General features: G+C 40.8%; 1 protein-coding gene across 1 annotated transcript in view; it reads left to right on the top strand.

The window, feature by feature from the left end:
* Positions 1-12,586, top strand: part of UBE3C (ubiquitin protein ligase E3C) — a gene marked incomplete at its 5' end in the record, with an annotated part of 76,117 nt that extends 63,531 nt beyond the window's left edge. Inside the window, 4 exons of the mRNA XM_084279721.1 lie at positions 3,081-3,269; positions 3,367-3,433; positions 4,305-4,435; positions 8,801-12,586. Coding sequence (XP_084135847.1) covers positions 3,081-3,269; positions 3,367-3,433; positions 4,305-4,435; positions 8,801-8,971 — 558 coding nt within the window. The 3' untranslated portion in view covers positions 8,972-12,586. The remainder of the gene's footprint in view (positions 1-3,080; positions 3,270-3,366; positions 3,434-4,304; positions 4,436-8,800) is intronic.
* Between the last annotated feature and the right edge of the window lie 4,549 nt (positions 12,587-17,135).

Raw genomic sequence — 17,135 nt, 5'->3', positions numbered from 1 at the left:
CCCAGGACATTTGGTTAAGTGAATGCTGTAGCCTTACTCGTGGGGAGGATGGGGAATTACAGAGGTGTTGCTGGATCGGAAATCAAGGTTTTCTACTTTAGTATATAAAAATAAAAGGAAAACTAGGATTTAAAAATACATGTTTTTTCCTGTTTCCTAAAAATAGTGATTAGAAAGAGGACAACACTTTTTTTTTTTTTTTTTTTTTAGTCTTTAATTTGCAGGAAGACCATTATAGGGAGAGAGAGCTTTTATTCTACAATGCATAGAGCCTTCCTGTGACATCCTGTTGTAGAGACAGTGCTATTACAGCGCAAACATAAGCATAGATGAATCCACGTCCTGTTGTCTGTTTGCTGCCCTGCAGGGAAGGTCAGAGGTTTTACTTCACAGAATCGCAGGGGTTGGAAGGGACCTCGAAAGATCATTGGGTCCAACCCCCCTGCCAAAGCAGGTCCCTAGCTCATATTGCACAGATAGGCATCCAGACAGGTCTTGAATATCTCCAGAGAAGGAGACTCCACCACTTCCCTGGGCAGCCTGTCCCAGGGCTCTGTCACCCTCACTGTGAAAAAGTTCTTCCGCATGTTGGTGCGGAACTTCCTGTGCCCCAACTTGCAGCCATTGCCCCTTGTCCTGTCTACACAGACCACTGAAAAGGGGCTGGCCATTTCCCCCTGCATCCCATGCTTAAGATATTTATAAACATTAATAAGGTCCCCACTTAGTCTTCTTTTCTCTAGGCTGAACAGCCCCAGGTCACTCATCCTTTCCTCATATGGGAGATGCTCCAGGCCCTTAATCATCTTCATAGCCCTTCTCTGGACTCTCTTAAGGAGATCCTTGTACTTCTTATACCAGGGAGCCCAGAAGTGGACACTACTTCAGGTGGGGCCTGACCAGGGCAGAGTAGAGGGGGAGGATCACCTCCTTTGACCTGCTGGCCACACTCTTCCTGATGCACCCCAGGATCCCATTGGGTGTGAGCAAACTACCCACTGGACTCACAGGGGAAATTAGAATGTTTCTCCTCATTAGATAAGTCCAGTTACTCATAGGCCGGTGACAGCAGTGAAACTGCTGCAGAGGGGTGAAGCACAGCACCCCTAGACTGGGGTGTTGCCAGCAGTAGCATAGGAGAGAGCTTAGCAGTTCAGAGTCCCTTCCCATCAGCTGTTTCCACTCAGCTATGGGACACGCCCCAAACTACTTCTGATATTCCTTGTGGACTTCACCAGTAAAAGCATCATCCTCAGGCTAGTCAGTGCTCCAGGTACTGCCTGTGCCCCTGAGTGGCCAGCTGGGTCATGTGCCTGGCTCCGCAGGGGACTCCAGAGACCTCTGTCCTTGCCTCTCCTGTCTGTGGTTCTTGCTGAACGGGACTCGCTCAGAAGGGAGCAAGCGAATGTGCACAGGGTATGAGACAGACAGGTAAACTGATGCCTTCATTTTACTTAATTCTTCAGGGAGTAGGATTTAAGCATAGTCAGTACTCCCTGCACACAGACATAGTGGAGTATTGATGATGTTTGGGTTTGGTTTTTTTTAAACGTGGGCTTAACAAAAGCAAGATGTTTGTAACTGAAGGATTCAAGTAGGAAACAAGACATATTTTTAACACCTATTGTAATTCGGGTTGCTCTAGCTTATCAAGGGAAGTGGTAAATACTCCATCACTTGGGGTCTTTACACCAGGATTGCCTGTCTCTCTAAAAAATGTGCTCTAGCTCATCTGTGGATTTATTGAGTTAAGTACAGGAATCTCTAGACAGGTTCCTCTGGCCGATGTTATCTGGGAGGTCAGATTCACAGATCTTAATGTTCTCTTTTGGCCTTAAGCTACGAATCAAGTTAAAATCCAAATGCTCAAAAGCACTGTGAATTTTTAATCCTGCCATGTTGCCTTTTGCTTCGTACTAGCACAGCTCACAATATTAGGTAGCATGTTACAAAAGAAGCTGTTCCTGTGCTGAATTCTCTGCACTCTAAAGATGCAATCGTTACCACAGACTGAAATGCATAGTTGTGCAGACTGAAATAAAAATGTGTTGACTTCAGAGTGTAAAAAAAGGGGTTTGGAAGGGCTCAGGAGTGACAGTGTTTCAGCTTTTCAGGTTTTATTAATCCTCCTCTTAATACTCTAATAATTCCCTTCCAGTTGGGCTGCTACTCAACAACTGACCTCAGGCAGTGAAGAGCAGAATATGTAAAGGTCTTCAGCATTGTAATAACAATTGCTATTGATCCTGCTTTGTATTTTAATGCATGTACGGTGTCTTTGGTCTGGGGGGTTTTCATTAGAAGTTCTTCCGTGCTGAGGTGTCTCTGTGTACTGAAAGGACAACAGTTAAGCTTCTCAATTAGAAAAACAAGGTTTAGGCTTGATACTTTGTTGTTGTTTGTTTCTTACTTTTGTTGAAAGAAGTGAGCATGTATAACTTGGATATCCAGCAGTAGGAATTGTGAAGGCTTAGTGCTCTGTAAGTTAGGTTTGTATCAGAACCTTAATTTTAACCCGCCAGACACTGCTTTTACTTTTAGGTGACCCCACAGAATTCATGATCACCAAATAATTAAAGAGCCTGGCCAGGCAAGCACGGCGCTCCTAATCCGTGTGGAAGGAGACGGCTCGATCAGAACTCTGTGCTTACACAGTTTACTCTCTCTTTGGGGCACTTTCTAACAGTGGTGAAGCTAGGGGCGAGCTCACCAAGGGGAAGATTTTCATCCTGGGCTCTGCCTGAGTTGTAGAGGTGAACATGGTGTTACACACTGTCTCCTACAGCACAGCTCTGACTTGGCTGCATCCACTTTCTAGTACTAAACCATGGGGCTGTGCTGTGAGCTGCATTAGCAGCTGAAAGGCAGATCTGAAAACTGGATGCCATAGAATGTGCTCTTGGGAGTAAGCAGAAATCCCTGCCTTTAGCACATCTCATCTTTTATTTTGAGTTGAATATTCTCAAGTATATTCTAGTAAAGTAAAAATACTTGTAACACTTACTAGAATGTTTTGCAGTTCAGTTTTACGGTTCCAGAATTAAAATTTACCAAAACAATGGAAATTGTTATGTTTCTAGGTGGTTGAACTGAAGCCGGGTGGCAAAGATATTCCTGTGACCAGTGCTAACCGGATCGCCTACATCCATCTGGTGGCAGACTACAGGTTAAACAAACAAATCCGGCAGCATTGCCTTGCCTTCCGTCAGGGACTGGCCAACGTGGTGAATCTTGAATGGCTTCGGATGTTTGATCAACAGGAAATCCAGGTACTTCTGCTTAACGCTGCAGAAAGCCATTGCTTTAAACAGAAATAAATGCTGCTTTTGGCCTGTAACAGAACTGTGTGATTTCCTTTGCTGTTAGGTTCTGATTTCTGGTGCCCAGGTTCCTATTAGTTTGGATGACCTTAAATCTTTCACAAACTATTCAGGTAAGCTATATTTTCCTGAAATTAAAATTTGGATCATGATCAACTCAGGACTAAAAAACCTTGCTTTTCATCCTGGCTTTTTATTTAAAAGTTGTAGGGTCATTCTTCTTAACTGTGGTTGTTAAACTTGGCCAAACTCTTTAGATGGGCCTGAATTGCAGATGGTTGAGTAAAATTGCAACCTAACTTTATAAATGCTGGGAAACATAGGCATGCAGTTTATTTTATTTGCACACTTAAATAGACATTTATAGCCAGATAATTAGAGTGCATGTAATTCCTTTTCTAAATGGATGTTATTTGGTGATTTTCTGGTTGCTGTGAAAATACATCTGCAAATGATTTTGTGATAGTTGTTCCTACCCCTGCATTCAGAGATGTACCACTTCTCAGGCAGCCTGAAGAGTGAGCTCGTGTTTTCCCTTGTGAGAAATGCAAGGTATTTTTCCTTATTTTTCCCTGCATTTATCATGAAAGTAATAAAAAAGTAGCTACTATATCATCAGTTCACATTCGTTCACAGTAAGTTGATTCATTGAATAACATCCTGACTCTTGCAGATTTTGCAAACTCTTGGAGTAACTCAAAATGAATAGGGAAATGCTAAACTAAATAAAATTAATTTAAAATAAACAATTACAATTTAATGAAGAAAATTGCAGTTAAGAAGCTGCAGGAGATAGTAGCCATAGGTAAGCACTGAATGGGAAACTCAAAATGCAGCAGTTGGCGAGATCTGTAGGGGCTGGAAGTCAGCAGCGGGAGCCTGCTGGTTATAATATTTTCCCCAAGCTTTTGATGCTAGGTTTTCTGAAAAATTCATTTAACATAAAAACTATTCTACCTGTAAATCATTTAAATCTCATTATAGGTGGCTACACAGCAGACCATCCTGTAATTAAAATATTCTGGAGAGTTGTAGAAAGCTTCACCGATGAAGAGAAACGCAAACTACTCAAGTTTGTAACCAGCTGCTCTCGGCCGCCTCTTCTGGGGTTTAAGGTATGTGTCTTACCACGTCCTGGTGAGCTTTTCTGTATGCTACAGGTGGTGACACAAGCTCATCTTGTCTGTAGGATCTCACCGTTTGAGAAGAATGTTCCTCTGACTACAGAAACAGCTTCAATGTTTGCATTTGTGGGCATAACAAGTATAGTTTTAAAATATTTAATGAAATGTTGTTCTGTTTTCTATTTTAACTACAAAATTTGGTAAGCTGACACACACATCGGTAAAAGAACCTGGCTGCTGTTTCCTGTTCCTGTATGGAAGCTGTGTTGCTATTGGGTTCAAGGAACCGCTTGAGTTAGGAATGCTGTCTTTTATATCCAGCAAAAGAGGATTTAGGATATGAAAGCAGCCGTTCAATTTGAACTTCTTAAATTAACCATTCGAAGCAAGAGATGTATCGTGTTTCCTTCTAATTACCATTTATCTGCTTATAGGGTCACAGCTCATTACCCTTGTCCCTAAGCATTTTGCTGCTATCTTTAGGTTGTTCTTCACAGCAAAGCTTAAGTACAAAGAACATTTTTGTTTACTGCTTGTAAAGCTAAAGAGAGGCCAAGGCAAGTTGATGACATTTTGAAACGGAAGTTCTAGGGATATTCTACCCATGAGTTTCATCCAGGCTGCAAAATGAACCAGCCACGGACTTAATTTCCTCTGAAATGCGGGAACCTGCAATGTTTTTCTGTAAGAAAATGAAAGAATGCATTGCTTTGTAGCAAGCACCATCACCTTTATCACAGTGGTTTGCTGTTGTACTGTTTAGTGACACTAATGCGAAGGTGGGCTTACACGGAACAGATGCAGGCATCGCATCATCCACTTCCTTACAAGTAAGAATAAGATCCATTCCTAAACAAAATTGGAGTACATATATTCAGTTAATTTTCACATTATATAGTGCTGTGGTTCAATATTTAATTAGCAGTGGATAGGAGGTGATTTCCTGCACTTCTTAGATAAAACAGGTGGATGAGCCCTTAGGAAATGACTGCTGGTATTGTGTGAGCCCTGGAGGTTCTTCGATGTTTTGTGAAATAAGTGGTGTTGAATGAAGGTTTTCTCATTCTAGAAATACTCTGGGGACAGATACTGATGTTTGATATAGGAACAAGGAATTCAGATACACATAATAGTCTGGAGATGGAAACGACGTACTTGGAATTTTGCATAATTTTTTTCTTGAATCATACTGTGAAAATTCATTGTGGTGGGGTTTTTTTGAGGGTTATTTTTTAATCAGCCTTTTAAAAAATACTTGAAAGGCAAATGCTGGAAGGATCTCTCAGCTCTAGGAGTTAGGCCCTTTTCTGTGACATTGCCTGGGGGTGACACATGATGAAGATATCAGGTGTAAAAAAAAATGAACCACACAACCTCCCCCTCTCCAGGTCCATGTGACTGTCACTGTACAGCACTTGAGCAACAAGCAGGGTTTGATAGGACAGTGGGAATTAGAAAGCAATGGGATGAGACTAACCTATAACAGAGCACATCAGTCATGTAAACAAGGGAGAACTGGGAAACAGTTGTGCAGAAGCGAAGCAAAGCAAAGAGAAGGCTCCATTTGTTGTCATCCTTCTTGATTGCAAGGGGGGAAGCAGGAAATGCAGCTGTAGCTACTCAGCTTGTAGGCAGCCAGCGTGATGCTTGAAGAGATGGAGGAAGTGAATCAAACATCTAAAAATACTAAAGCTGACAGCGACACGTCAGGAACAGGATGGAGCGAAGCCCAGCATGGAAAGCTGAAGTTTCTGCATGTTCTCAGGAGACAGGCCACAGCCTGGCTGTAACATACTTGGCTAGGAAAAATTGAACTCTAAAATAATCATCTGATTTCCAGCACGACAGCAGCAAGTTAACAGATTAATTCACTGTATAGTGGGCTTGCAAATGAGCCACATGTGACAGTCTTGGCAACAGAAAGCAGAGTGTGAAGGCATTACTGCTGCTGAGCTGGGCAGCACGACTGGGAGATAGGTCAGTACTTGTGTGGCACTGGCGGTAGGAACTTCTTAACATGGGTTTGCCAACAAACCAGGGGGTTGCCAGGCAAGGAAGTGGGGGATTGGTATCATCATCATCATCAGTAATGTATCGGTGGCCTCAGACAGCTTTGAAGGTGAAGAGCGAAAAGCCTTGGAAGTGCTGAATATTACTGACCAAATAACTGTCTCAAAACATTCATGCTGGTGGCAGATGTTAACATGAACCATCTTCAACATTTGTTTGCAGTTTGAATCTGGGCAGTACATTTTTCTGAGGGGAACACAGATTCTGGTTCTTGCTCTGAAATCTGTGTGCTTTATATTGTGGAACCTTCACATTTTCTTAATGTCGGTGCATGTTAAATTAACACAAGGAAATGCCTTGACATTCCTAGCTTACAGCATGGTCCAGCATTGCAACGTTTAAAAAATTTAAACTCTCCCTGCCAGATTCAGTCTCAGAATAACATTTACTAAAGCTAATTAAAGTTTAATAAGTTTAATAAATGTGATTGTTACGGACAAAAAAAAAATCATTAAAGCATGGCTGAAAATTGTTAAGTTCCAATCAGGTCACATAATAAATTGATGATACTTTTCACTTCCAAACTATTGCAGTTTCCCCGCTGTACAGTATTTAATTATGCAACAAATGGTGCCCTTGGCATGACATTTCAATTTAGAACTTCATTTTTCCATTTTTAAAGCTAAAGTAGAGGAATTCAATTAGCATTTTGAAAGGAACACTAAAAATGCAGCATTTTAGCCATGAAGTACTTTTTAAGGCCTCCATTTGAACAATAATTTAGGTTAGAATCTAATTGACCTTCTGCCTTTGGAGCTGGGACATTTTTTTCCCAGTTTCTAAAATCAGAGCTGCTTCACCTCAGGCGAGCATTCAATAAAATTAATACTTCCTTGCCAGCAAAAGCAGCGCTCTAGAGGTAATGGGAATCTTTTTCACTATACTTCTAGAACAAATCAGAAGATTTTAGAAAAACAATTAAATGTTGCATAAAGAATGGGTTAAAATTCTGTTCCTCACATCAACATTTATCACATCAGAATAGTAATTGGTGTCTGACAAGTTTATGTCATTACAGAGCTGTTGTGCACATTGATATCATCCCAGCAACAGCTGAGTTTGTAATTACTCTGGGAAGAAACACCTCTTGATTCGGAGTTCTGGACCACAGTACTGTAAATGCTTGCTTCATCTTACACATGAACAAATACGTTGAAATTGTTAGTACAGTTTGTCTTGACACTCATAAATTGTGGGCTTGCCAACAGATGAGTTTGGACAGAAATCCCTTCGGGGCAAGAAATGCCGTTAGCTTTGTTTCCGACAGTTGATTGTAACACAGGAATGGTCATTGTGTGTTATGAGTAGGAGGAAAAGGATGGCTTGATGCTCACACACCAGTAGAGTTTATTTTGCATGTTGGAGTATGCTAACAAACTACAGCTCTAGAAGGAAAAGACTGAAAGGGTGTGTTTGATCATGGATTGTTTGTTTGAAACTTTTTTGATGTCACAAAGAAATGGATTTAGTGCTGTAATTTGTACTTGGGCCTAGTCAGTCATTCATCCTCTTGCACCTTGGAGCATCACATTAACATGACAAGTTGAGAATCAGCATAGCACATCACTTCATTAGCTAGAGAGAAATTGCCTTTCCTGGGACTTTTGTGTAAAGAATGTTTTCCCTGCCTGGAAAGCAAAACCCAGAACGGATGATTCTCAGAACAAGCTGTGTCATCATACAATGACAGATAGTATGTCATTCAGACATGACAGAACCTCTCTTCCGTTTGCCTGTGTTACTGCTAGTGGGCTGCAGTTCCCTGTGTTCAGCACATACGTCACTGGCAGGAAATTTGAGTGTAGCAGGAATGCTCCATTTTCCTGTTCCTATGGAGTGAACAGCATCCCTGGGTGTCTGGGGGTCTTTATAAGGAGACTCTCAAGTTGTGAATCCTACTTGTTTCTCCCAAATACAACCACAAGTTTCTTGCATGCATCCATACTACTTCAGTTTTAATCTCACTCTTCTTGTAGCTCCATAAATGTGCAGAACAGAGTGTTTCAGCAATATCAAATTCCGATTTTCTCCTCTAGAAGCAAATACATGGCTCTGTGTTTTGCAAATGAATGGATCTTGGTGGGGACAATGTAGAGGGAAGTGCTACAGAATTGAAGAGTGCTTTGGGAGTCACTAGGAATGAAGGAAAATGCCATTTGAATATGTCACTCCGACAGATTTTAATCTAACTATTTATTTCCTAAACAGCTGTGACAGATGTTACAGGGTACGTTTTGGCCTCTCTGTGTTTTGTAATGTTTTCTTTTTCCCTGTTTCGCTTTTCAGGAGTTGTATCCCGCGTTCTGCATTCACAATGGAGGATCTGATTTAGACAGGCTACCTACTGCCAGTACCTGCATGAACTTGCTGAAGCTCCCTGAGTTTTATGATGAAAATCTGATGCGAAGCAAGCTTCTTTATGCTATTGAATGTGCTGCTGGATTTGAACTAAGCTGAGTTGGACTGAGGCGTACTTGGATGACCTGCAGAGGAACTAACCAGTGCCTACTCAATCAGCAGCACCCATACCCAAGCAGTTTTAAGGGAATACTGTCTAGATTTCTGCAGCTCTTGTGTCTTATCAAAAGCCCTTGAATAGGTTTCATTTTTAAACACGATTTCTTAGTTAGCTTTCATTAATTAATATTACATTGACACTGCTTTATGATTCAAAACGATGAATGCCGTGTGCAGTGTGGCTGTTTTCTGTGTTGATGCAAAGGAAGAGCACATTTAAAGAACAGCGACATCTCAGTGAAATTAACCAAAGATGAAGCTTTGGCTTTGTGCTGTTCAGACATAAATAATTTCACAAACTGGCAATAAAAGTTGTGTACCGTGCAGCGCATTGGGATGAGACAGGGCTAACATCCTGTAATTAATCTTTTAGATGGAAGCGAAGCAGATGTTTGCAGATATCCCAGAACTGAGAGGATGAAAACGCTCATTACCAATAACCTAACATCTTTTATTTACGTCGTAGGATTGTTTACAGATCATAGCTGTTGCAGAACTGATTTTGGTTGATACTACCTTCCCTCAAGGCGGTAGGCACTGAGATAAAACGTTTATACTAGTCCATTTGTGCTTTCTGAAATACCTTGGAGAAATCGGATTCGCATTATTTTAAGCTCAACCTTTGGCTGCATCATTATCACTTGAACGCTGTCGTGAACGGATGTGACTGTCCATCTTTCCTCTGTTCTGTTTCTGTCTTTTGTGCCTGTACAGATTATTTTTTTTAATGTACCAGACTCCTGCTGCATAAACAGCACGTGCAAAAGTCATCACTTTGGAAAAATATACATGTAACAACTATTAAAATTATTTGAACCAAAGTTATCAGGCTTTATCTTTTATATTTGAAGCCTGTGGTGTTCACATTCCTTTTCCCTGTCATTTCTTTCCATCTCAGATACCATATCTGTGCTGCAGACAGTAGTCAAATTCATCTTTCTTTTCACTAAACAGCTTTTACATCCATCTGCCTGCAGTATTTCTGCTAAGAAAAGTAGGTGAGAATATGCTGTGTAATATAATTTGATATCTGGGGAAAAAAAAAGTGCTTTTGTATGGCAGGATCCCATCCTCTAGTTGTTGGTACATCATTGGATCTGCAAACTGCAGTCAGTTCAAGCTGTAAGATTCGTAAGTTCATCCCTCTGAACTTTAGTTTTATATTTTAAACCATCAAAATTTACAATCAGATTTGTATTCATCTCTTATGCAAAAAAAGGTAAATATTTTGCTGTTACTGGAAGCTCAGATTTAATAAGCAGTAGCCAGCAACATCCTTTTAAATGTGGGGAAACTGAGTGATTTTAAGATGTTTACTAGTAACCATATAAAAATGTATAATTTCTTAATTTGGGTAATAAATGAAGTGTTAAAATACTATTTGTAGTCTTGATGTACAGAAATAAATGATTGGTTTTCTTTTTGGTTTTGCTTTAGGCTTTTTATTTATGTTAAATGTTACATACCCAGCCTATTCTTTATCCCCAGATTTTTTTCTTGTATATTTTTCTACATAAATTATGGAACTTGTAAAGAAGTTGAAGAAGAGATCAGTAATAGTGGAACTGCCTCCTCCTAATAGCAAAACCCGAACACTTCTTTTAGATATAGTGTATTATTTATTTTAGAACCGAATGCTTTAAATATTTTGAAGTTATTTTTCAATTCCATTATTTTGCTACGTTGGGTAGTGTTGTATCTGTATTTTGTAAAATTAAATTTAAATTTTCTATTAAATATTCGTATTTTGAAGATTGTGTTGGGGTCACGCTGAGTGATCATGGCTGGTAACATCCGCTTTCTGCTTTGTGACAGGAGACAGGGCAGGCTATTCCTGGCTGTTACCGGGTGTGCAGGTTCAACAGAGAGTGTAGGCTGGGGGGAAGCGTGACCTGCAGTCAGTGTGGCCGTGTAGCTGCAGGAAAACTTCAGTAGAGAGCTTGAGGTTGCTGAAAATACTCTTGACTGTTTCTTCAGTAGCTAATGCTCGGTGGTGGTGGTTTGTATGTTCTGTACATTCGGGATGAAGATCTGACACACACCAGTCAGTGGGAGTGTAGCCGAGGTTTCACCCTGCAGGAAGTCAGCTGAAAAGGTGCTGGAGCAGCTCCTGCCACCATCAGTATCCTGACTGCAACAAGAGAAGGGTAGGGTTTCCCGTTGGCAGCGAGGGCTTTCAGCTCCAACTGTCAGCTGCCTTTGTACATTCGGGATGAAGCACGAGTCCCTGTTTTTCAATGATCTGTTGTTGGGTGTTTCAAGGAACAGGAGATAAAGGTTTGAGAAATAATATAGGTATAGTTAGTTGTGTCCTGAGGAGCTTGGTGGTCGAAATGATCTCTCGTAGCTCTTACGTAGCAAACGTTGTTTATATATGCAAATGCATTTTCTGCTTTTTAAAAGAAGAGCGAACTCTCTCCCGGTTGTGATGCTCCAGAGTTTAGGCAGGCAGAGACAGGAAGCACTTTGCACACAAGTAACCTGAAATATGGTAGATTCTGATCACCAGAATGAGGGCAGTAATAATTACGGGTCTGGAGTTGTTTTCTGTGCAAGACAACCCTTCCTTAAAGTCAGTTTCTGTACTTCAGTGTCTTGTCCTAGCTCAGTATTTGTGTTTTTGAAAAACAGCAGCCTTTTCTGTTTGGTTTTCATTTTCAGATATTTGTGTTGTAACTTTGTAAACTGTTTTTAAAAACATTTTTGTCACGGTTTATCTTTATGATGGAGGGGGTCACAAATTCTTCTCTCTGAAGTTAAAAGGCATAAAACAAACTAAAAAATAAAAAAACCTGACCACTTGGTTTGTTTATCTTAGAATTTTCCAGATGTGGGTTTAGTCCTACTAGCAGGATTAAAAAACCCAACAAACCAAACCAGAAATGATTGGCTTTGTTCCTTAATCTCAGTTGTCTTCCATCGTGGTCCTGAAAGCCAGACTTGTATAAATTTCACAAAACTCCCTCAAGACCTCTAAGGAGAATGTATGTATGAGAGGAAAGATTGGGCTCCAGCTTCATGTGCAAACACTGAGCTGACACGAGTTGATGTGGACAACAAGGATACATCTTCAGTTATTTTTGTGTGGGGTGCTCCATGATTATAACAATAAAAGCTTCCGGATGCAATGTGGACAGGTGTTTGGCATCACCTGAGCAATCTAGCACAAACATCCTTCTTTGACCTGTAAAGGGGTTTGGAATTCAAAGAAAACACTTTAAGGAGGGGAGTGAGCTCATGCTAAATTTCAGTTTAAACCAAAACCTATTTGTTAAATGCCAGTGAGACAGCACATACTCTTTACACTGCTGAAAAATGGTACAGCACAGAAACAAAACGGAAAAAACAAGAGCTGTTTTTCTTGGAATGTTTTGTTGGAGCTGTAATTTTATTTGTATTTATAATTATATGCAAAAACTTTTAAAACATTTGCTCATATACATGACTGTGTTAATAATGGTTTGTGATGTAAATGCTTGTTACTGTTTTTTTTCATGATGCTTTGCCTGTCAGTGAAGGAGAGAAGAAATGAACATGGTCTGTAAAACTGATCAGGATATCTATATTTTTATTGACTTCTGCTTTTGTGAATAAAATAAGTTGAGTTTTCTTGAAACTTTGCAGAAATACTCTTTTCTTCTGTTATTTCCCCCAGGAAATTTGGCATTATCTTGGTAAAGCTCATTAGTACTGAGTAGGTTCTAAAGGGGAACCTAATGTTAACTGTTTGCCGTGATGTCACCAGTGCTGCTGGCTGATTCGCAGCTTCAGTTTTCAAGCTCCGAGGTGCTCACTCTGTCAGTCAAACTGCAGCTAAAGGATGTGCTTTGAAAAAAATTCTTCAGGATCTGGGGAAAGACCAAAACTCCCTCCTTGACCAAAACTCCCTCCTTGACCAAAACAGGAGCAGCTGTACTGCATGGGGCAGAATGCTACTCTGGCAGCAAACGCAAAACCATCTTTTTCAGCTGCTTCTGGAATCTTTGCACATACATGGGTCCCTCAGAAGGTGTAATTTGATTTTTGTCTCCTTGGATAATTGCAGTTATTTGCTTCTCTTTGGTTTTTTATGAGTTTATTGTTAAATACGCTTCTAGTCCCATGATAGCATTTGTTAAGTTAATATTGTGCATGTTTATTTTGGAATACCTAAGACTTGCACCATATAATCTTCAGCTTACCCACAACTAAAACTGCAGCAAACAGATGACAGAAAACTCTGCTTGTAGGGCCCTTGGTAACTCATAGTGTGACCAGAGCACAAAGGCCCAGCCTGGTGTTCAGCAGGTATCTGGCAGTCTGGAAAGCTTGTGAAAGTTCTGATGTGTGTTGAGAGACAACACAAGGCAAAGAGTGATTATAACATTGTACCAGTTGAATCCATGTGAAAGAAAGGATGGCTGAGGTCAGCAGGACCATCTCGAGATCACCTAGGCCAACCCTCGGCTCAAAGCAGGGTCATGACAGCTGGTTGCTCAGGGCCTTCCCTTGTGGAGTTACGAATGTCTCGACAGTGACTCCGCAACTTCTCTGGGCAACCTGCTCCACTGTTCAATTACCTTTCCAATAACACTTTCTTAATGAAAATTAAACACTACTCCAGTTTGTGCCCGTTGCCTCTTGGCCTGTCACTGGGCCTGATGAGGCTTCTCCAGGCTGAAGAACTCTGCCCTGCTTGTTGGTACGCACAACAGCATCTCCAAAATACCTTTTCTGGGCTTCACTGACTGAGTAGACCACACGTTTTCTTCCTTGCCAGTAGATGTCTGTACTTGTTAATCAATGGCACTTACCAGGTATGGTTGGATTGGCTTTTTCAACTTCTGGTGCAGCTTTGTCTTTTCAAGGATGCCCAGTAACAACTGCCAGATAACAGACTGAGCAAAAATTGAGGTCTCAATTGTTTTCACAGCTTTTTATAGATCTGATGTTAAATGATGCAAAGACCATAGGACTAACGCTACTAAATGGGTATCCACTTCTTCCACCAACAACAGTAGGAAACATCTAGAAGTGCCACTTCTCAGACACTTCCCTGTAATTTGGCTGTCTTCTACACAGGCTGGGTGGTGCAGTGCTAGGTGCTGTGCAGCAAAGCACGTCAGACAGGAGAAACCTGGGAATTCTGACCGGCACCAATGGGACTGCTTGTACGTCAAGGTATATATACACGTCCTATGGGGCAGATTGCACACTGCCAAGGGGTGAATTCTTCTTGTGTGATTGTTCAATCATGGCTATGTTTCATTGACAGAATCACTGCTCTCCAGCCTGGGACTAAATTTACCTGTCTGTGCCTGTAGAAAATCCATTGTTTGCAGTGTTAATGTACTCAGAGGAACAGCTTGCTTAAATGCCCTCTATTTCAGATCATTCTTTCTTGCATTCCCAGAGCAGCTGTTAGTTCATTCCCTGTAACATTTGACTAAAAGGCAGTTTTGCATTATTTCTATTTTATTTTCTGTTTATTGTTACACATAGCTCGACTGCTGAAGAAAGACACAGGCATTCACCAGATGGTGTTATTTCAGATCATCTTGCTACTTCTGCTTACCCAAATGTTAGATCTAGGAAAAGCATCCCTCATCGGTTGCCTCTATGTTGTCAAACACACCTTCTGAAGAAATGAGTTCCTTCTAGCCCTTGTATCTTTAATTAAGAATAATTCTTTTCATTACAGTTCCACTTACTGTTTTTCTCCTCCACGCTCTCAGGCAAACAGCAGCAGAGCACAACGTTCTGCAGAAATGTTTTAGGTCTAATTATCCATTGGAACGTTCTGGCTATTGATGAAAAATTGCACAGAATTAAACTAATGTTTGCCACTGGCATATCCCTGATAGGTTAATGAACATAAACGCTGATCAAGCTGTCCTTGCAAGGAATAAGCGCTGGCTGTAAGGTGTGAGGTGATCTGACTGCCCACACCACTTGTTAGGCTGTTGTCTGTGCGCCCTGAATAATCAATAGGCGACACATGATCCTTCAGGAGGAACTGGCAAAGCACCAGCTTCCCTGAAATGTTTTAACCGCTTTCAAAAGTATCCACTCAGGCTTTTGGTTGCAAAGAGGAGTCCAGATAAACTTGCAGCCTGTTGATCAGCTAAGAAGGACTGTACCAATGGAAACCGAAGTTGTGCTTGGCAGAAAGACTCTGGAGAATGCTAATGAAAATTGGTTATTTTGTGCTTTTAATGCTTCTACTTAAAGTTTAAACATTAGGTGTATTGCCTATATTTCAAGTCTAATTGTTTCTGATAAGCTATCAGCAAAAAGTTAATGCTTATATTTAATTAAGTGGCACTTTCCAGAATTACTTTGCCAGTAGTACTATAATTAAATGATGTGAGAAGAGTCTGATACATACACTCGGATTCTTTGCTGCTACCAAAAATAGAGCCTGTAAATCCGTAAATAGAAAAACTGGATGCATTAAGCAGCAGGCCAGAGCAGCAGGCCGGGAAGGCTACAGCCATTACCACATCAAAGGGACCAGTATTAATATCTCTCTAATGCAGCATTTTCAAGCATTTCTTGTGTTCTGATGGGCTTTTCATAATTGACCTCTATAAGTCATAAAAAATGATTAAAAAAATCTGGGAACTATGTGAATTGCTAATACCTCCTGGAATGCTGCCACCTTATTTCCATCATTAGGTTATAGCTACCAGTTAGGCCTGAATTCATCTCACTTAACTTCATCCATCTGTAAGGTGGCTGTCGAGGCTCTTCCGATGAAACAGAGACACAGCTCCAGAGGGTGGTTCTTTACCAAAATACATCTCCAAAGCGGGGGGAATAAATCATGCCATGGAGGTGCCCCCTCCTCCTCTCTGTCTTCATAGTCGGAGGCCTTAAATTAGATGCTTAACGTTTAGGCAGCTGACGTTACTTGAGGCGAAACCAGACCTGTGCCTCACATTTGCAGGTAAGAGCTGGAAATTCTTGAACAATGCAGATCCTTCGATAACAGAGTTTATTCTGACTTGTGACTCAGCATTTGGGTACCAGCCCAGGTCTGTTTGGATCTCTGATACCAGCTTAGATAGACCCACTAGACTTGGTCAGCTTTTGTTATTGGAATGTTGATCCTCTGCCAGCAACGGCAGATTTAATGCTCTTCAAAACAATATTCTAGGCTTTTGCTGCAAGCAGCTAGCTGTAAAAATAGAATGCTTTTCCATTATGCTTTTGCAAATGTTTTTGAAGGTTTTCTAAATCTAAAAGCTTTTCTGTTTTACTAGTCCTATAACTAGACCTAATTTAATATGTTAACCTCTTTCCATGAGTCCTGCCTCAAAAAATCTTTCCCGTGACATTACCTCTGATGAGGATGAAGGTGGTTTTGGCTCTTTATCTGATGCAGTTTCCCCCTTGTTTATCTGTGTTAATTTTTTACACAAAGACTGCGAGGTGCTTCTGTTGCACAAAACCCACTGATGTGGGCAGTTCTCATTTAGGGACTTTCAAACTTTTGTAAGACATCTAAATATGGTTTAACACTGAAGTGTAAAAATAAGTCTGAGAAAACTGAAATGAGCATGAGTGAATAGAAAGATCAAATCAAATGAATAAATGAACATACAGATAAAATCCAACTACTGGGCAGAATAATTTCAATTAATTCTTGGGGATGTAGTCGGTCCCGTCCTGTAGAACTTGAACTGTGTAACTTGAATGAGAGAAAGGGGGTAAAAATGAGAGAAAGGGTTCAGCAGTACCTGACTGTAGTTAGGAACATTGTTTATGAGAGCACTACTCTTAAAACCAAAGAAATCAGAGCCACAATACCTATTTTGAGCTGTGGCTGATCACAGAATGTTAGGAGTTGGAAGGGACTTTGAAAGATCATCTAGTCCAAAACACCTTCCAGAGCAGGATCACCCAGACTAAATCATACAGGAACACATCCAGGTGGGTTTGAATGTCTCCAGAGAAGGAGACTCCACAACCTCTCTGGGCAGCCTGTTCCAGTGCTCTGTCACCCTCACAGTGAAAAAGTTCCTCCTTACATTCACATGGAACTTCCTCTGCTCCAGCTTGTACCCATTGCCCCTTGTCCTGTCACTGGCCATCACTGAGAAGAGCCTGGCTCTGTCCCCCT

This window comes from Gallinula chloropus (genome assembly GCF_964237585.1).
Source record: "Gallinula chloropus genome assembly, chromosome: 2".
NCBI classification, from domain to species: Eukaryota; Metazoa; Chordata; class Aves; order Gruiformes; family Rallidae; genus Gallinula; species Gallinula chloropus.
Note: the sequence above shows the minus strand (reverse complement) of the source record. Positions and strands in the feature narration are given on the sequence as shown.